A 21,839-nucleotide genomic window follows, 5' to 3' on the forward strand; every position below is an offset into this window, starting at 1 on the left:
CATTACTGGAATTCGCAGGGAGGTATAGGACTAAACAGAAAGGCCACAGCATCACGTGATAAGGCAGCATCCGGCCAACGAGTGACCCAGGCTGGGCCTCAAAGCTGGCAAATTAGGAAGTCCCTGGGCACCAGGCAAACTGCTTCATCACAGCCAAGCCGGCAACCTGGTGGGCTCTGCTAGTTACAGGGCCCATTCTCTAGGACACCAGGTGGAAGTCGGAGCTCCTTAACGTCGGCGTGAATTTCTGGAAAAACGCAACCCAGGCCCTGTGGAGTCTCCTCGCGTTTCCAGTCCATCGGCTCAGGCCCAGCCAATTAACCCCGAGAAGGGCGCGGGGCCTTCCCAGCGCCCGCGGAGCCCCGGCGCGGGCAGCGTGGTGACGTCACGGCGTCCCGGGCGCGCCCCGCCCCCGCCCGGCTCAACGCCAGGGGACGCTCGAGGGCCGGTCTCCTTGGCAACGAATGCTCCGCCCCCTCCGCCCCTTTAACCTTTAGGGTGCACGGGCGCCGCGTCCGGCGCGCTCTTTCCCCTTTCCCCCTCCCCTTTCCCCACCCCCGCTGCCCCAGGCGTCCGGGCCGGAAGTGAAGATGGCGGCGGCGGCGCCGGCCGGCGCGGCTTCGGCCGGCGCGGCTTCGGCGGAGCTGGTGATCGGCTGGTGCATATTCGGCCTCTTACTGCTGGTAGGGGAGGTGCTCGTAGTTTCCCCGGTGTTGGGGCTGGTGGGAGAGAGGGAGGGGCCGGCCCCGGAGCTGGCCTTCGGGGCCGGGAGACCGTCTCCGTCCCGCCCGCCCCCCGTTTAGTGTGGACGGGGTCGGGGGGGCCCTTCTGTCCCCGGGCGGGGGCTGCGCTCGGCGCGGGGAGAGGAGGCCGGCGGGGGTTCCGGCCGCCCTTGCTGGCGTCTCCCGCACGACGGCTAGGGGTGCAGGTTTCCGTTCTCAACGCTCTTGCCCTTGCCCCTGACGAGGGCGCCGGGACGGAGGGGACCCTCGGGGTTGAGAAGGGAGACGTGGCCTTGGGTCCCCAAGGCGCGGGGCACAGCGCCCGACCTGTGCAAGTTCGGCCGGCTCCGGCCTCGGTCTGGGTGAAGGGGCCGCCGTGCTGCTCTGAATGCGTGTGTCCGTGGTCCCTACCCTTGCGGTTCCTGGACCTCCAACCTTCTCCGCCCATTGTGCGATGCTGCCTTGATGACGTGAGGTGCTCGTTCTGACTTCCAGGTTTCACGTTCCTTCCCAGGCTTTCTTGTTAGACGTAGAAACCTGTGCAGGGAAGAGCCGTAGCCCTCTTTACTGCCAGTATCGGTGTATTCTGCTACAACTTGTCGGACCTCAGGTGCTTTCTTTCCCAGCCATCTAATTCCTGGTTATCCAGTGATCAAAACGTGGGCTTCAGTAGTCCACATGCCCTAGTTTTTACTCTTGCCTAATATGAAAACCCATGAGCTTATTTTATTTGGGGGCCCAGTTTTTCTCCGCACTCCCCACCCCTCCCCATTCTCACTCTTTGCTCGTTGTCTTCATCCTGTCGGGTTGTAGCATTGTGTCCCAAAGTATTTTGCTGCTTTGCATTTACTAAAACAAAAACAGAATCAACCCCAGAACTCACTAATTTCGGTTTTAGAAATCAAGACTGCTTGGTACTTGTTAGATTGCACTACAGTGTCTGCAACCTGGGTACTAAGTAGTATCTTTTGCTGGTAAATGTCTTAGTAGAAACTTTACAAAGAAAAAAAAAAATATATATATATATGTGAAAACTTATGGAGAGTTATCTGTTCTCACCTCCACACTCTCAGAAAATAATACTGTCTTTACACTACAGCATACTTTACTCCTGTTGATGGAGAAAATGGAAACAGTAAAAGGTGTCCCTGGTCCTCAAAGCCCATTCAGTCCTGTACTTGAGTTCACTGGCTTTTCCAGACCATCATATATTCATTTGGTTTAGAAGAGGACAAATGAGCATGTAACTAGTATCAAAGTCTAGTGGGAATATTTTGGCAGTTATCAGTTAATAAGTGCTTAATGTAGAGCAGCCCCAGTGGTGCAGCAGTTTAGCGCCGCCTGAAGCCGGGGGTGTGATCCTGGAGCCCTGGGATCGAGTCCCACGTCGGGCTCCCTGCATGGAGCCTGCTTCTCTCTCTGCCTGTGTCTCTGCCTCTCTCTTGCTCTCTCTGAATGAATGAATGAATGAATGAATAAATAAATAAATAAATAAATCTTTAAAAATAAGTGCTTAATGTATATGAGTTGTGCAATAAATCGTGGGAGGATGCAAACAAAACAGTGTCTTTTAAGGGGGCCTGAAGATAGGTGGGAAAACGAAGTTTCTTTCTTTTTTTTTTTTTTTTTTTAAGATTTATTTATTTACTTAAGGGGTGTATAGCACAGAGAGAGAGAGAAATGCATGGATCTCCATGCCCAGCTAGAGATCCAATGACTGAGATCAGAACCATAGTTGAAACCAAGAGTGGGACACTTAACCAACTAACTATACCACCTAGGCTCCCTGAGCACAAAAATTCTTAAAATAGGTATATATAAAAAAAAAAAAAAAACAACAACAACAACCCACAGGTATTTTAAGTACTAAAAAACAAAGTATGATTTTATAAATGAAATAGGACCTTAGAGAATAGAGAACAATATTGGAAGAAAGCGAAATTGAGGTAGACTTCGGATAGATGAAGAAGGGAAGGCATTGAAATTGGTTATAGTACAGCAGGAAAAAAAGTGAGAAGGGAATTAAGGAGTTTGAAGCTAGATGTTGGAGTAGAAGAAAATAAGTAATAAGGGCTATTTAATTTTCTGCAGATTTCTTTAATTCCTGACTGATTAGAAGAGAGCTAGATTCTCATGTCTGCTGTGCATTCAGTCTTTTGAGATGTTTTGTGGTGGTGAAGAATGGAACAACTATTTGATTCATGCCTAATTTGCCAGCAGGAAAAAAATAAAATTGCCATTGTCTTGATTCATGCTTGATTTGCCAGTTTTTTACTAATGACTTACGCAGCATGAGTGCAAGTATCAACATAGTGAAAAGGGAAATAAATGACTTTTTAGTATTATGATCATACTTTTCAATTTGTAAATCCCCAGAAAGGATTCTGAGACTGTTAGGGGTTGGAGCACTTCACACTTTGAGAACTGCTGCCAGTAATTTACTAAAGAATCAGAACTACTAGTAAGCTTGACTACAAGTGTGATCCTGAGGAAACAGAATGGACTTTAGTTTCTTCTGCCATGTGAGAAATGGTTAAATTTGGTCCTCCAACCCTGTGATCTAACTATATGTTTCTTTTATGAAATCTAAACCTTTCTACCTAAGTCCCCCAAGATCTTCAATTACATTTCCCTTTGCTATATAAATAAGAGTCTTCATTTCTGTAAAGCAAGTTTACTCTTATTACTCAAAATGGTCACTTGGGAACTTGTTAGAAATACTATTAAATATAAGACCCCAGCCCTACTGAATCAGAATCTGCAGTTTAACAAGATCCCAGGCAGTTTATATGCTCATCAGTTTAAGAAACACTTATCTATTTTCATTCCTACCTCTGCCCCAGTCGTCAGCCTTGACTGCTCATCAAAACCAATTAAGGAGTTTTTAAAAATCCTAATGCCTAGACCAATTAAATTAGAATCTCTTGGGAGGGGCTGGGGCCTGTTCTAAACCTTTCTTTATAATTGTTAGCAAAATTATATATTTCTTTTATGAAATGCTCTTAAGATGTTATTTCATTACATTTGGTTTCATATGATATATATTATGACAATTCATATGACAGTTGCTATTTGATAGTTACTGTGGCCAGACACTGCTAAACTTTTTTTTTTTTTTTTTTTTTTTTTAAATGATAGTCACAGGGAGAGAGAGAGGCAGAGACACAGGCAGAGGAAGAAGCAGGCTCCATGCACCGGAAGCCCAATGTGGGATTCGATCCCGGGTCTCCAGGATCGCGCCCTGGGCCAAAGGCAGGCGCCAAACCGCTGCGCCACCCAGGGATCCCTGCTAAATTCTTTATATCTTATTTAACCCTTATAAGCGGTTATGAAGGATTTTTGTTACTATTTTATAGATGATGATATTTGGTTTATTTTATAATATAGTAACTACTGATAGATTTAACTCACATAAATACAAAAAGCTCTTTGGGGTTTTCAGTTTTAAAAGTATAAAAGTATAAAGGGATCCTGAGACCAAAAAATTCAGGATCATTTGGCTTAACTATTTTGGCTGGGTTGCTTGCCCTTCCCCCCTTGTCTGCCTGCTATTGGCAAACATATGCCTCTGCAGTAAAACCTATCACTTTGAACTTTGTAGATATGCAGATCATTTTGAAATCCAACAAAAAAATTGTTGAATACTTTGTGTCAGGTCCTGCTAAGGATAGAATGCTAAGCTCAGCTTCCAGTGGCTTCAAAATAATTTGAGGAATGTTTTAAATAATTGTGAATTCACCTAAAAACAAAAACAAATCCATTAGTATAAATTTATGAGAAGTAATTTCCTCAAACAAAAATAAATTAGTAAATAGTCAGAATTTGAACCTAGGTCTTTTTCCCCTCCAACATCCAGGTTCCAAAGTACATTCCATTCTCACTTTATTTTTTCCTACTGTTCTGACACCAGGTGAAATGTTAGTAATGTGAAGGAATTACATGAAACAACTTGGATGGATTTAAAACGCATTGTCCTGGGATCCCTGGGTGGTGCAGCGGTTTAGCGCCTGCCTTTGGCCCAGGGCGCGATCCTGGAGACCTGGGATCGAATCCCACGTCAGGCTCCCGGTGCATGGAGCCTGCTTCTCCCTCTGCCTGTGTCTCTGCCTCTCTCTCTCTGTGACTATCATAAATAAATAAAAATTAAAAAAAAATACAAAAAAAAAAAAACCCCGCATTGTCCTAAGTGAAAGAAGCCAGACTCAGAAGACGATATGCTATATAGATACATTACGACATTCTGGAAAAGGCAGAAGCTCTAAGAACGTATAATAGTGGTTGTCAAGGGTGGAGAGTAGAGAGAGGGGTTCAATATACAGGGCAAAGGGGATTTTTCTGCAGTAGTGGAACTGTTCTTATGTCTTGATTGTAGTAGGGGAATTTGGAAGCTGTGAAACAAATTAGGTGGTGGTATTAGTTCAGTACAGGCTCCTATACTAGGATACCCACAAAGGAAGTAACAGTGGTATCTGTTGAAAAGAGTGAAAGGACAAAACAATGCCTTTGTCTCAGAGCTCTTAATAGAGTTTATTTAAAACAATGGTTCTCTCTTATGGCTAAGTAATATTCCATTGTCATTTGCCACAACATGGATGAACCTAGAGAGTGAAATAAATCAGATACAGAAAGACAAATACTATATGATTGCACTTACATGTGGGATCTAAAAAAGCAAAACAAAAAAAACAGAAACAGACCTGTAAATACAGGGAACAAACTGGTGGCAGCCAGAGGGGAGGGGTTAAGCAAAATGGGTGAAAGGGAGTGGGAGGTATAGGCTTCCAGTTATGGAATGAAAAAGACATGAAGATGAAAGGTACAGTATAGGAGTCAGGGACACTGTAATAGTGTTGTATGGTGACAGATGGTAGCTATACTTGTGAGCATGGCATAGGGAATAGAGTTGTGGAATCACTATGGTATACACTCGAAACTAATGTAACATTATGTGTCAACTATAGTTCAGTAAAATAGGAAACAACAATGATTCCCAAGTTTGGCTCAGATTGGAATCCTCAGGCTTTTTAATTTTTATTTATTTAATTTATTTTTTTTAAGATTTTGTTTTATTTATTCATGAGAGTTACACACACAGAGAGAGAGAGGCAGAGACACAGACAGAGGAAGAAGCATGCTCCACTCAGGGAGCCCGATATGGGACTCGATCCTGGGACTCCAGGATCACGCCCTGGGCCAAAGGCAGGTGTTAAAACCACTGGGCCACCCAGGGATCCCTTATTTTATTGTATTGTATTGTATTTATTTTATTTTTTATTATTTTATTTTATTATTTTATTTTATATTTTATTTTATTTTTTTATTTTATATTTTATTTTATTTATTTTATTTTATTATTTTATTTTATTTTATTTTATTATTTTTTAGTTTAGTTTTTTTCAACCCTCAGGTTTTTTAAAAGTGCTGTTGCCGGGAGGAGCCTCACTCTGATTGAATTGGTTTGTGGGGACAGCATAAGGGTATTTAAAAACTGCCCAGGTGATTTTGACAGTCTAGGCTGAGAATCACTGATTTAGTACCTATCTGCATTTTCCTAAATTTGAGTAGAGAGCAGAGTTTCTCCTAGTTCTGGACCAGTAGCAGCCTCACCTGGGAACTTGTTACAAATACAGATTTTCTGGGCCCAGTCTAGACCTCTGAATCTGAAACTGGGGGTGGGGCCCATTCTGTACTATATAACAAGCCCTCCAGATGATTCTGATACTACCTAAGGTTGGAGAACTGTGAGTAAAGTTCTGTATTCTATGTCAGTCATTAGAAAGGCATTGGTAACTATTAAGAATACTTGGTGGAGGGACACCTAGGTGGCTCAGTAGTTGAGCGTCTGCCTTTGGCTCAGGGCATGATTCTGGGATCTGGGATTGTAGTCCCACATCGGGCTCCTTGCAGGGAGCCTACTTCTCCCTCTGCCTATGTCTCAGCCTCTCTCTTTATGTCTCTCATGAATAAATAAATAAAATCTTTATTAAAAAATAGTACCTGGTGGATTAGAGATGCCATTGTCAGTACCTCTGGGTGTACTTTTATCACTGGAAAGTTCCTTGCGATGCACCTGTACTCATTTTAAATGTTTTCTTTGTTTAATGCCCTTTAAAATTTGAATTCTAGTATAATTTGTGAATTGCATGGTGATTATTGGCATTTAATCTTTAGCTGAATTCTTGAACTGTCATAATGGGGCTAATTTCAGTTCAAGTTATATTTTATTAGGTTGGAGAAATATATAAATAGAAAGTATTCAAAACTAATAATGACTGTGGTGATATGTGAAACCATTAATGTTTGCAGTGTGTTCAGTGAGGATATATATAATTGAGCACTGTTAACAAAACTTGGTTTTTTGTGTGTCTCTGCACCTAAGTGAGATTGTACTGCATTCGTGAATAGGCTTTGAAAATTATAAATCTTGAATAAGTTTATAAGAAGTAGTGGACCTTTCATACACATCTAAAAGAACCTTTGTTTGACATAGTTTCCCATTGGAAACTTAAACTTATACTAACATCTGTGTTAAAGAATACATAGAGCAATAAAAAAACATTTTTGTTTTCTTTCAGGCAATTTTGGCATTCTGTTGGATATATGTTCGTAAATACCAAAGTCAGCGGGAAAGTGAAGTTGTCTCCACCATAACAGCAATTTTTTCTCTGGCGATTGCACTTATCACATCAGCACTTCTACCAGTGGATATATTTTTGGTTTCTTACATGAAAAACCAAAATGGTACATTTAAGGTAATTACTGTCATGCTTTGTGATTTCTTTTTCCTTCAAGTTCTTGGTAATTAAGTGTTTTAAGTTTAGCAGTCCAGTATATATTGTGCTTTTTATTGTGGTCTCTGGGGAATAAATGAGAGTGGAAATGCAGCATAGAGGCTGAGAATGGGACAACCACCATCGAAAACTAGAAACAAACTGTTAATTGACTTAAGAACTGTTAATTTGGGAGCCCTTCAAATGTGAAGAATCCCTTTTGTTTATCTGAAAATATATTAAGTAATTGAAATAGGTTTTATTTTTGTGTCTCTTATAGCTCCCTTGAAGTTTGAGTTGATTTATATTAATGCAGTAAATAAATAATTTAGCAGGGCTTTTGTTAGTGGTGGATCAGAATCTCAGTCTGTTTCGTATTAAGTACTTTGAGTCAGTACTTTATGGAACTTTATGGAAAAGTTTTTTTCCATAAAAGTTTTTTCTTTATGGAAAAGACCACTAAGCTAGCTCGGAGTTATTAAGACCTGCTTTCTAGTCTTGATGCATTATTATCTAGGCTGTGTCTTTGGCCAAATTAGTTAAGTTTTCTGAACTTCAGGTTCTTCATTTTTAAAAAGAAGGGTATTGGACTGGAAGGACTCTTTTCAATTATGTAAATTATTTTTAAGTTTCTTAATAGTGTAAGCTTCTTGAGGCAGGAGCTGTGTCTTATTTATTGTTGTATCTCAAGTGTTCAGCACACAGTAGATATTTAAATATTTGAATGAAATATTTCAGTTAACTCAATATTACATGCTTTCAGAATAAGTTCCTGGATTGAGCCAACTGGACTTAAATAATTTGAAAATGTTTTTGTAGTTAGGTTTAGATACATTATGATTGGTGTGAAAACTAGTTACTTATGTAGGTTATTTATTTAAAGATTTTATATATTTATTTGAGAGGAAGCATGCTGCAGAGCACAAGTGGGAGAGCACAAGTGGGAGAGGGGCAGAGGAAAAGGGACAAGCAGACTCCCCACAGAGCACAGAGCCCAACCAGCCATGTGAGGCTTGATCCCAGAATCTTATGATCATGACCTGAACCAAAGTGAGATACCTAACCAACTGAGCTACCTAGGTACCCCAGTCACTCATTTATTTAGCAAGTATTAATTGAGTGCTTAGCATGTGCTAAGTGCTATATGAAGATAGTAATTAACATCTATTGAATATTTACTGTGTTAGATCCTATTTTCAATGGTTAATGTATATATGAACTCTCTTTAACCTCCCAAACAACCCTGTGAGGTATAGTATTATCCATGTTTTTATGGGCAAGAAACCAAAGTCTGGAGAGGTGAAGTAACCTGTTTAAGGTCCTACAGCTTGTGGGTGCCATAGCTGAGATCTGAAACTCTGCAGTCTGGCTTCAACAGCTCTTTGTTCGCTATATTATATATATATTCTCAGTGAGTACTATATAGGTATAGAGGTAGATAGGTATCTGGTATGGAAGTAGTAGTATCCCTTATAATTATTGATTGAATAGGACATTTTTAAATTTTTTAATTTTATGAATTTAGAATATTTGGTTTGTTTAGATTTTGTGGAGATATGTTTCCATCTTGAAATTTCTAAAGTATTTTCATGAAGTTTTGAACCTTCTCTTAGAATATGTAGTTAGTTTTCTGGGACTATGCTTAAATTAGTAGTTACTCGGTATTAGTTTTTGTTTTTTAATCTGTGAGATGCATTCTACCTATTTGAGCAAGACTGAGAATACACCCTCCTACAAAAGCAAAACTATAACCTATAAAAATTTAGGGTACTTGTTTTATTAAATGTTTCCTAAGAGAAGAAAATGTACAACTCTATTTAATGTGCTTATTTTATATTTGTTATGTGTAAATGTGGCACCAGTAATTATGAGAGAAAAATGTTCATGTTTTTCCTCTATTTTTACTAACTTCTTTCTTTGATTATCAGATTATTTATTCAGTAATTATCTGTTCTCTTTTTACTACTTTGCATTTACTTGTCTCTATTTTGTTCTATTTTTAGTTACCTCAGAGCTTAGATAATGTATTAGTTTTTACCCTCAGTACTTTGAGACTTTTTTTCTTGGTATCTTGAAACATTCTTTGCTTCCCTTTCTCTCTTTCTTTCTCTTTGCTTTTTGAGGTGGGAGGCTGGGGGACTGGTGAAATTCGTAGTTTTCATTTGAAGAATGCCTGTGCTAATGCTTAAAAGTAGAACTGAAAAGACTTAAAAAAAAACCTTTTCCTGAATAAACTGTAGAAAATATTTCTCCAAAGAGTTCTGATGAAACTTCTTGAGGTGTTTAGTGAAAGAAAGACAAGTGCAAGTATTTAAGAGTTCTTCACACTTCATGCCACAATTTTAAGTTCAGCCATATTAGAGTAAAAGTTTGGCATAATGATTTTAATCTGTCTATCCTTCTTTATTATTTAGGAGAAATGTACAAGTTCAAACTTTTCTATAATGAATTATATTTTATCTTAATTTTTCTGATGTGCATTTATTCTTAAAATTCTTACCCATTTTCACCTCAAGTATTTTGAAGCCTCTGAATGAGTGTAGGCTTGTTGTTTACTTTCTATTATTAATTAATTAATTAATTTTTGTGTATTATTTTATTGGAATTCAATTTGCTAACATAGAGTATAACACCCAGTACTCATCCCGTCAAGTGCCCCCCCTCAGTCTTACTGTTTATAAGGTATAATTATTTAGAAATGCAAATGTCATGATTGTGAACCGAAGATGCCTAAGCTTTTCTGTGAGCGGGTCGTAAACAGTGCTTTTTTGTTTTGTCTCAGTTAACCTTCCTTGCTTTCTATGCCTCTTATGGCAGGGATATATTGTAATAATGCCTGAGTTTCCGAGTTTCCATTGTTTTTTTTTTTTTTTTTTTCCTTCTTCTTCTACACATGGCACTATGGCACTATGAATAATTTTAGCCAGATAATGTTTCTAGTTCTTTTGCAAAACAATTAACTTTTCAGATTAAACAAACAAGCAAACCTTAAAGAATAGTTGTAAGTATTCCGTTAGTGTCTTATATAGTTGGCCAGTAACTTTGGATAATGGTATACACAAAATGTGCCAATCACAAAAAAATCAGAAATTGGCACTGACTTTAAAAAATATTTTTTATTGTATACAGTGTGTAAGAATTGTTCTAAAAAATTAATAGTTAAGATATGGCATTGGAACATTTAGTGTTTTGGTAGCTAAAATGTTCATATCTTACTCCCTTTCTCCAATGATTAATCTCTCTTCATGGCCTGTTATTAGATGTCTGGGTTTAACTCTCCAGTACTGCCTCAGTACTCTCAAATTGTGTTTTAGAACTGCGTATTTTTCACTGCACCTTAAATATATTTATTTGCTTAATACTTATTAAGTATGTAGTATGTACTTGACACACATGAGTGCTGGAGATTAATAAAACAAATGAGGTTGCTGTTTTCATGGGGCTTATATTCTGTAAGATCTGGCCAACAATAAACAATAAACAAATAAAACAGACTGACTTTGTAGTGATACATTCTATGAGGAGATATAACAGATTGATGTGAAAGTCTAAGTCGTAGGTAATTCAGATAGGGACATAGGAAGGCCAAATTGCTGAAACAGATTACTTGAGATGAAGCTTGGACAAGGGAGAGCCAGTCAGAGGAAGAGCCAGAGATGAAAGCCTTTAGGGAAAGGGAACAACAAATACAGAAGCTCTTAGAGATGAGTTTGGCCTGTTTGGCTCAAGTGTGGTGTTAGGGGTTGTACTTTGGTACCAGCTGAGATGGAAAGGAATGGTGGGATCCAGATTGTTCATGACTTTTAAGTCGTGTTAAAAGAGCTGTAGTTTGGGCAAATTACCTTCAATATTGTCTATTTGTGTGTGTGTGTATCAAGTAGGGAGTTGGAAGAGTTGGTGAGAGATGTAGTGAGAAGGATAGAGAAGTGATTGCTGGCTTTGGTCAGTGGTGACCAAAGAGCAATGTAGTTTCAGTGGAGCATTTGGGTGGTTAGGTTGGAGTGGGTTAACCGTGGACAGGGAGATGAGGAAACATTGACAAACATTGATAGGGAATGCTAAAAACTTTTCAAGAACTTTTGTTTTCCTAAAGAAAACAAAAAAACGTGGGGTCAAGGGAAGTATTTATTATTTATTTATTTTTATTTAAGGTGATTCTGTGTATATCTCTGTGCTTAATGGAAGTTACTAGGGTTTATACTTTAGGATTCAGTGGAGTAGGAGAAATTTTTAGAGGGAAGAGAGGATACTATTGCAAGCCAATGTCTTTGAGAAAGCAAAGGGGTTGGGGGTTTAATGTGAAAGAACTGGCCATAAGTAGGAGTATAGGTACTTGGCAGAAGGAAGGACTAATATTTAAATACAGATAGGGTTAAGTTTTAGATTTGGTAGTAAGTTGAGGAATTCCTATCTTTTGACTCCCAAGTTATTTTAGGGACCTCAGAGTCAGTGTTTCTGAAGCATTGACATTTTGTGCTGGTTAATCTGTATTGTGAGGATTGTCCTGTGCATTGTAGACAGCAGATCTTTGCTTCCTCCCACAAGTGCCAGTAGTACACGGACACTCTCCAGAATTCCTGGGTCTCCATTGCCAAATGTTCCATAAGGGACAGAGTCACCCATGAATGAAAGCCACTGGTCTAAGGTGAGAATATCAGTGAAAATTGAAGAGAGTTGAATACTTTTGCATTGGGCAGAACATTTCCAAACATCATCTTGAGGAATAGGAAAGGAAATTTTACATACATGACCTACTACTTCTTTCTTCTATGGAATTTATATTCATTTTCTTTCATCTGAAATGTAATTTAATATTCTTCAGTATTCCAGTTCTTTAAGTCTTAAATGACTCTGGTTTCTTTCGGTCTCTACTTTGGGAGGCTGTGATCTATGAAACATAGCAAGGGCATAGTGGTTTTCAAAATGTAAAAGAAGGAAGGTTTCATAAACTAAGCTTTTTTGACAGTATATACCTTAAAGACAAGACAGGGTATAAAAGCCAAATGCACTAATAGTACTTGAATGATGTTGTATATATTACACATATTTTTAGCCTCAAAATAGTAACATTAATATTTTCTTGTTATAAGATTTGGTTAAACAAAAGAGCTTTTCAGGGTAAAAGTTTTTTTTTGGGGGTTAAAGTTTCTAAATGTCAGTGTATCTTTGGCTTTAAATTACCTACATACTTTCTTCTTTCAACTTTTTTCTGGGATTGGGGTCTTAGTTAATTTTAAAGTTTAACTTTTAAGTATTCTCAGTGGGTTCATTAATACTTTGTGGGATTATTTTGGAAATTGGAAGGGAGTTTGTATAAGGATAGGTGAATTATCCAAGATCTTCAAGATTTAAAAATCTTTTTAAAATTCCATTTTGTGTATAAACAGTAACTAAAACTGTTAGGAATTAAAGTTTTGATTATGTGCATATCCATTTGGATACTTGAATCATTGATGAAAAAAATTTCCAATCATTGCACAGAATTATTCCCAGTGCTTTGCAATTCCCATGTGGTAAAAGCACTGTTCCATTTTTTTGGTATATGTGTGGTATTTCATTTTTTAGACAAAGATTGCATGTGTTAAAACTATTAGTTGGAATTCATTCTGTGTACCTCCCCCCACTCAAAAGTACCTCGATATTTATATATACCAGGTTAGACAGATTTCATTGTTTTTAATGTCTTACAGTTTTTCCTCAGGCATTTAGATTGTTTCTAATTCTTACTGTTTTTGATTTTTTTTTAACAATACTGTACTGCATATTGTTGGATAAGGAGGTCTTGAGTGAAAAATCAATAAACATTATTTGGTGTAGGCTGGAATTTATAAGGATAAGGGTCCACAAGTGCACAGGTTCTAATATACTTGACATTCTGTAAAAAGGTGAGCTTTCCCAAAGTGCAGGTGCTTCAGCAGAGGTACCGCTATCTTTTTTTGTTTTCCCTTCTTCTAAGGCAAGAAGAGTGGCCTTGCAGATAGGTAAACACTAGAGACTTCGGTGCCAAGTATTGTGAACTTATTTAGATACAAGCTGTCTGTGACATGAACATTGGACATTCCAGTTGCTGAGCACCTAGAGTCTTCGGGGCCCTGTAGTACTGTAATAGAGATGGGGTGCAGCTCTTCTACTGAATGGGAAGAGGAGGCCCCCTTTTGGTAGCTTGTCATGCAACCCAGTAAGACCTCTTGAGGTCATTAATTACATAGTACTACTACTTATCTTTAAAACTTAGGTGTGTACTGATATCTGTGCTGATTTGTGTGACTCTTTTTAGGATAGATTCCAAAAAAGAATGTCTGTATCATAGACTATTTTTCTTACTATGTAGGAGATGACTTTTCCTCCAAGTTTGCCATTAATAATGTATTTTAAATTTTGCGACTTAGGTAAATAAAAGGTAGTAGATGTTCATGTTTTATTAATAAAATCTAGTAATTGGGTAAATTCCTCATTGTTGGTCTTTTTCAAAAAATTTCTTAGCTCTTGCCTATATGTTTTTCAGATGATTTTTATAATCAGCATGTCAAAATTACTCTACTTCCTAGTATATTAGGATTTGGATTGACAGTATATATAGTTTTTATAGATTAATTTTTAGGGATTTGGTGTTTATAGTCTTTTCATGTAGGTGCATGTTTCTTTCCATTTATTTAGATTTTTAATATTCTATAAGTTAGTTTTCTTTATGTAGTTAACATAAAATTTTTATTTAGCCTATTAAGTTTCTTATAGTCTTTATTGCTATTGGAAAAATACAATTTTTATTGTTCTTTGTCAAGGTTTTGCTTATAGTGCTAAATTTGGATATTCCACAATTTTGTTCTTTGAGGAATTTGTCACTAAGAAATTCATAGATGTTCATTGCTAGAGGTGTGTATAGATGAAAAAAAGGAAAACCTAATTATTTGAGATTTAAATGTTGCTATCCTTCCTTCAGTGCCAGTGTAGTGGGATGTTGATATTGCCTTGAGCTCTTAAAGTGTTTATAGAAAAGAAATGATCTGTATACTAATTTAAGCCTTATTATTTAATAGTAGTAGTCACTTGGACTCTCCAGGTTTAATTTTTCATATGCTTAAGCATAGGACATTTGGTAAAAAGACTTGCCATTTATACCTCAGTTCTGATTCATTAGTGTACAGATTTTTTTTATTTGAAAAGATTAATTTGAATTATATTTTTTATATTTTTATTAATATGAATTATATTTGTAGTTAAATTACTACATTTAAATTACTAATCTAATGAATTCTTGTGTGGGATGAGTGCAGAGGAGTTTTAGATTGACTCAGGTATTTTTAAAAAATATATTGTACTAAAAATATATATATGTAGTGTACTCAAATATCTTTCTAAAATACAAATCATATTTCACTCTCTGTATAAAAACTCATCACAATTTTCTGGTGCCCTTAGGACAGAGTCCAAAATACCTAGCATGACTCATAACTTCCTTAAACCTGTGTCCTTTCTTCGGTTGTTCCACCTGCTTTTTCTTACTTTTCCAAAAGCTCTAATAAATCTATACATATCTTCTTGCAGTTTTCTCAGACTTTCCTATACGTTCCTTCTCTTTTCTATCCTTCCTATTGTGTTTTCTCCTTTTCTCTGAGTATAACCTTTCTTCCTTCATTGTTCAGTTTCGAGTCATTTTAGGAAGCCATCTCTGATCTTCAGGCCAAGTTAGGTGCATCTGCTTATGTGTTTCCCTAGAACTGTATTGCCATCTTATCTCAGTATTTACCTATTGAATGTGTGTGTCTATGTATCTGTTTCTCAGTTATTGAAGGCACTGATCATACTTGGTTGGGTTGTAGATACATTTATAAGTGAAATTCAGTCATATTAAAACTTAATCATAACTGTTAAACAAATGGATGTTTTGTTAATATTGCTGTTATTTCCTTTTTATTGTAGGACTGGGCCAATGCTAATGTCAGCAGACAGATCGAGGACACTGTGTTATATGGTTACTATAGTAAGTATTTGAGTTTCATTTCCTTTCTGGGCTGCTAACCAAGATATAGAATTAAGCTATGTATAAACATTTAATTTTGATACCACATTTGTGATTACTGCTTCAACACCAGGAGTAAGTAATACAGTATTCATTCTCATAATCCAGAAACTTTTCACCTATTTTGCTTTATTTAGGTTCACTTGTAATATGTCTTTTTGGAGTTTCAGTCAAATACTTTTTTATTTTATTTTATTTTATTTTTATTTTTATTTATTTATGATAGTCACACACACACACACACACACACACACACACACACACACAGAGAGGCAGAGACACAGGCAGAGGGAGAAGCAGGCTCCATGCACCGAGAGCCCGACGTGGGATTCGATCCCGGGTCTCCAGGATCGCGCCCTGGGCCAAAGGCAGGCGCTAAACCGCTGCGCCACCCAGGGATCCCCAGTCAAGTTACTTTAAATCCCAAGTCTCTTCCTTTGTCTATATTACCAGTATGCAGTCTTGATTTTAAAAATCTCAGTTTTCTAGACATTTTTTCTAAGTATTGACACTAGTAGAGGGCATTCCAGGGAGTTTGTAACATCAGCTTTATTGTACTGTACAGAGCCAGTTTAAGGGATTCTGATTACAGAGCCACTTTAAGGGATTCTGATTGATTGGGCCTTCCCTCTCTCTTCCTTCCCCAGTGTTCAATTATTAAAGCTTTATAATTAGTTTCCCAGTTTTTCTCTTTAAATATACACATACAACTTGTGTTTTTATAAAAGTGTGTAGGTGCTGGGGCGGCTTGGTGACTCAGTTAAGTATTAGACTCTTGGTTTTGGCTCAGGTTATGATCTCAGGGTCCTGGGATCCAGTCATGTGAGGCTCCGCTCTCAGCAGGGAGCCTGCTTGGATTCTCTCTCTCCCTCTCCCCACTTCCCCCCTGCTTACGGGCACATGGGCATGCACACACACATGCTCTCTCTCCCTAAAGTAAAAATAAAATAAATAAATCTAAAAAAAATGTCTAAGTACTGAATTAAGAAAGGGATGTGATTTTTTTTTCAGCAGTTGATCAAGATGTTGAATAAGATTTCAGTAGGACACTAAATTGAAAACTGAAAAAACAGCTTATAGAATTTCTTTTCATGGGATAATTTTTTCAAGGGTTTCATTGAATTTTCATTTAGCTGCTCTGACTCTGCCTTATCTCTTGATCTGAAATCTACAGAACCCATGAAATTATATCCCTTTGGTGTATATTTTAGAAATGTTTTGTGGTATTTTAATGTAGAATTCATTATTTCTGATGAATACATTATATTTATATTTTAAAATATAAATTTGACTTCTTAAGTTAAAACCTTTGAAGTGGTGCTATATTACACATAAATAAGATTCAGGGTGGTGGATTCAAGTTTTCCAAAAATCCTAATTTTCTTTTGAAAGCTTAGGTTTTATCATTGACAGCAAATACTGTCATTTTTTTTCTTTGAATTAAAGGGTCACTTTATTCATTTTTGGAAAAGTCCCTCTAATGCTCAAGGGTAGATAATTACTATATTTTAATGTAGAATTCATTATTTCTGATGAATACATTATATTTATATTTTAAAATATAAATTTGACTTCTTAAAACTTTTGAAATGGTGCTATATTACACATAATGTTGCCTTTCAATACAAATTTTGGGAGGATATAAATCACTTCAAAAACAATTTTACGGGAAGTGAGCCTCTCTCCTATGTGACATTTTTTTTTTTTTTTTTAAATTTTTTTTTTTAATTTTATTTATTTATTTATGATATTCACACAGAGAGAGAGAGAGAGGCAGAGACATAGGCAGAGGGAGAAGCAGGCTCCATGCACTGGGAGCCCGACGTGGGATTCGATCCCGGGTCTCCAGGATCGCGCCCTGGGCCAAAGGCAGGCGCTAAACCGCTGCGCCACCCAGGGATCCCTCTCCTATGTGACATTAAAGAGTATTTGTGCTGTAGAACATGTGACAAGATAAGGTAGCTTTTATCTTGGTGCAGTCCAGGTCCATGAGCCATATCTTATCATTGAACCTAGAGGCTGTTGGATTAATCCATTGTAACCAAGGTTACAAAGACTTATAAACAGAAATATTAATTTATGCAGCCCTTCCACTTGTTTCATGTAGAGAATTAAGTCTACCAAAATGATTTTAGTGAGTATTTTTTTTCAATTCTCCTAAGAATAGTATGTCTCTAGTATATTAAATGCATAGGAGATAAGTTAATCATTACAAACAGTAGATGACTTAGGTATTAGGGTTTGATTTTCTGCAGAAGTTGAGTTGTTAGAAATATAACTACCTTGGGATAGGATGGTTGAGATACTCATATAAGGAAGGACTTTGCATAAGAAGCCAAATAATGATAGAAAACTTCTCGATGACTATGGATTCAAAGCAAGATTTAATTCAATAATATTAATGGTGGTTGTTATAAAGATGACAGTCATATCCACTTTAACTGTGGATAATAGGCCTTTAACTTTGTCTTAGAAAGGTGACCTATAGTCAGGAGCCTAAAAGGATATATAGCTTCTGAAATAGTTACTATCTTCAAGCCCAGGTGTTTTTCTAGAAATGTTAGATATTATCTAACTGCCTGTTAGCTATCTCCTCCTGGATGCTGAGAACAAAACAGACTCCAGATAATTGAAAGCACCATTTTTATACATCCCCTTATAGTTCATCCAGTCTCTCCTAACATCAACACGTTTTCATTGTCTAACCTTGCCAAAAACTGTAGAAGACTTTCACCTCAACATTTTACTTAATTTTCATGAGTGTCATTTTTTGGGGAATATATTTTATGTTTTACAGATGGAGAAATTGATATTTAGAGATAATAAAGATCGCCTTGTTAGTGAGTGGCATAGCCTAAAGTGGATTTTATTTCCTAAGCTGGAGCTTGGTAGCATTAAGTGAGCTGCCTTATAATAAATAGTCCTTGGGATGTTTCCTGTGAGAATGCTTAGCAGCACTGAACCCTCAGGGCAGCTCCAAATATCATCTGGGACCTTTTAAATAATACAGAATGCTAGAGTCCATCCAGAGAGATTCTGATTTCCATTAATGAATTCTCTCTTCTGTTAGTGTCAACACTGCTCTTGTCAGAAACATGTTTATCTATAGGGAAGAAGTAAGATTCAGGGTGGTGGATTCAAGTTTTCCAAAAATCCTAATTTTCTTTTGAAAGCTTAGGTTTTATCATTGGCAGCAAATACGGTCATTTTTTTTCTTTGAAGTAAAGGGTCACTTTATTCATTTTTGGAAAAGTCCCTCTAATACTCAAGGGTAGATAATTACTGCTGGTCTGTCAGTTCTTTCAAGTAAAAAATGGTGTTCTTTGAAGGAAAGTGACTAGTGTAGCTCATAAGTAAAATAGCACAGTGCGTCTCAGAAGTGTGATTCATGAGTACTTCCTTTCTCACAGAAATTTTTTAAAATGTGTATTAAAAGTAGACATCTAATAGAATCATTACTACTTCAAAAGGAAGTTTCCTGAATAAAAGTGCTCCCCACTAGTGAGTGCTTGATGGTGACAAACATAACTGCTGGTGGAAAGGCTAACAACATTTTGATATTATTATGAAAATAGTTTTCTTGTTTTGGGTACTCTCTAATCCCTGCAAATCAGGGTCGGGAAAACACATTTTTGAGATCCTTCTGTTATATTAATTGAACTTTTGTGTGTGTGTGTGTGTGTGTGTGTGTGTGTGTTTCTGGAAAATTTGTAGAAGTCAGGCCAACTGCTGCTTCTACCTACTGGTTCTTCCCCAGCTGCTAAAATGATTATTATTAACAGTCCTTAATTACCTCACACTGACTGCATGGGAAATACAGGTTCTTGGATCTTACTGAACGATGAAAGAGTAAAATTGTTTTTCTGCCCTTTTGTCTGATACTCATAGGGACCCTATACCTAGAAGGAGATCCCTTCATCCAAGGATGTTGTACTCCTCCCAGAGACATTAAGGATTCAGTCTTTTTTTTCCTTTTTAAATGTTTTTGTTTCTTCATTTATGTCTTTAAACCTCTTTGATATTTTCCTTTAAAAAACTACTCTTGTCTTTTTTATTCTCAGTTCCGTTTTAATCCTATGTTTGAGCCTATTCAGGATTTTATTTCTTATGTATTATGTTTAGCCTTTTATCTGAGTCCTATTTTTATATTTCAAATTTATTTTCATCTTTAAATCTTTTACATTCTATTTAATGTACTTTATTGTAAATGTTTATTCTAATGTTTTCTCTAACCATTCTTGAAAGTTTTAGTCTTAATTCTTTCACTGTCCACTTTAAGTGAATTTCCATTTTACTTAATAGTTTTTCTAGCTTTCTGTTTTGATTTTCAGTGTATACAGGGGTTGTAGAAAAGGAGAGAGCTCAAACCATAAGCAGGAATTTTTCCAGACTGTTGTGTTCAGCCCTTCTGTAGTTGTATCACTTTATCCTAGAGACACTTTATTTTCTTGACACTGATTCTTGGGCTATCGTTTTTGTGTGTGTGTGTGTGTGTTGATATAAATTGAATCATACAGTAGGTATTTTTTCTCTTCTGGTTTAGTGGTCAACATTTTATTTGCGATTTATCTGTATTGTTGCAGGTAACAGTACCTCATTGAATGTCATTGTTGTAAATATTCTATTGTATTAACATCCCATGGCTTGTTTGTCCATTCTAAAATTTATGGTCAGTTAGGTTCAGTTTTTGGTTATTTCAAATACCGCTGCTTTGAGGATCTAGTATATGTATACTTGCATTTTTTAAAAAAGCATTTACTGCATTGTTTGCCATTGTATGAGTACTCTTCTTCAAAGAATCCCAGATTATTAAGATGTTTAATAAGTTCTTACTTTTTGCTCTCCAGCATTTCTGCAGTGAAAATAGGTGTATACATATTTGGGTAAGGTAAATTATGGAACTAAGGAGGAATAAGATGGACGAAGACACTTTCAGACTCCTGTTTCTATGCCATGCCTTTTAGAGTACCTAAGAGAATTTTTAGTAAGTTTTTCCGTATGTCCTATTGGTTACTTGCTGAAAAATTGTACCTGGAGTCTATATTATGCGTTTTGAACTTAAGGTTTACAACTTCCTACTGTCTAATTTGAGAAGAGTACCATGAGACCTTGAAGTCACTTAACTTCTTTATGACTTTTCCACTTGTGAAATGGTGATAAAGTAGTATCTACTTCATGGTATTAGGAGTGTGAGATGTGTGATTAGTGCTAAATAGCTGATAACTGCTATTGTTTTAGTTCAGATTAGCTGAATTAAAACAAGGGTAGTAAACTCAGTGCAATGATATGAGAAAATTAATATGAAAGAATTGACCTAGCATCTCATCATGTTTATGTCTTTTTGATTCTTTCTTGTTTTGGAAACATCTCTAATATATTTAATTGCTTTTCTAGATAAGATAGACTGGGACTAATTTGGGGGACCTTTTCAGTTCTGCAGAGTTCTTCTTGATGAGATAGTTGTATCCTATCTCCTGCTTTCCCTCTCCCTTTTTAAAAGACTGTATTCTTAATCACTGGGGGAGTTTTCTAAATGGTTTCTAATTATATTTGCTCAAGAAATTCTCTAGATAATGACTTCATGAGATTCAGTAACCTAAGAATTTGTTTCCACGTGGAAAGATTAGAGGAAACCAAAAAAATCCATAAGGGAAATGACTGTTCTTCAGACTACATATTCTAAGTTAAAGCCTGTAAACAATTTTGTACTCTAATTGTATACACGGTCAGATCATGCCCTTTAATGTTTGAATTAGTGAGGTACTATGAGCAGTGATAATAGTTACCTATTGTGGTATACCAAATTATCCCCAAATTTAGCAGTTTAAAACAAACATTATCTCATAGTTTTTCTGGGTCAAGAATCTATATGTAGCTGATATAGGTCCTCAGCTCTGGGTTTCTCCTCACAAGGCTGCAGTTGTGTATTTTGGGACTACAATCATCCATTAGGGGAGAGTTGGCTCCCAATCTCCCTCACGTGGGTAGGGGCTGGCTTCAGATCTTAACTACCTGTTGCCAGCAGCATCAGTTTCTTACCACAGGGACTTTTTCATGGGACGGTTGACAACATGGCAGCTGAGGTTTCTGAGAGCGAGCAAGATGGAAGTCAGAATCTCTTAGTACTAATCCTAGGAGTGACATTCCACCACTTTGTCACATTCTTTTCATCAGCAGTGAGTCAGTGATCTACCCCACACTCAAGGGAAGGGGATTGCACAAGGGTGTGGGGATCATCAGGAGCCATTTTAGAAGCTAACTATATAGCAGTCTTATAAGTATTGACAGTTTTGATGTTTATTCAACATATAATGCTTTTATACTTGC

At 37.1% G+C, this 21,839-nt stretch overlaps 1 protein-coding gene across 2 annotated transcripts in view; it reads left to right on the plus strand.

Annotated features, from left to right (window-relative positions):
• The first annotated feature begins 408 nt into the window (after positions 1-408).
• The window catches only part of LMBRD1 (LMBR1 domain containing 1), a 109,716-nt gene continuing 88,285 nt past the window's right edge, over positions 409-21,839 (plus strand). The window contains exons 1-3 of one of the 2 annotated variants that reach the window (XM_072832452.1): positions 409-683; positions 7,298-7,474; positions 15,413-15,473. In XM_072832452.1, the coding sequence (XP_072688553.1) occupies positions 591-683; positions 7,298-7,474; positions 15,413-15,473 (331 nt within the window). In that variant the 5' untranslated portion in view covers positions 409-590. Of the gene's footprint in view, positions 684-1,235; positions 1,333-7,297; positions 7,475-15,412; positions 15,474-21,839 lie in introns of those variants that run through there. The other variant, XM_072832453.1, reaches the window with a different exon arrangement.

This window comes from Canis lupus, chromosome 7 (genome assembly GCF_048164855.1).
Source record: "Canis lupus baileyi chromosome 7, mCanLup2.hap1, whole genome shotgun sequence".
NCBI classification, from domain to species: Eukaryota; Metazoa; Chordata; class Mammalia; order Carnivora; family Canidae; genus Canis; species Canis lupus.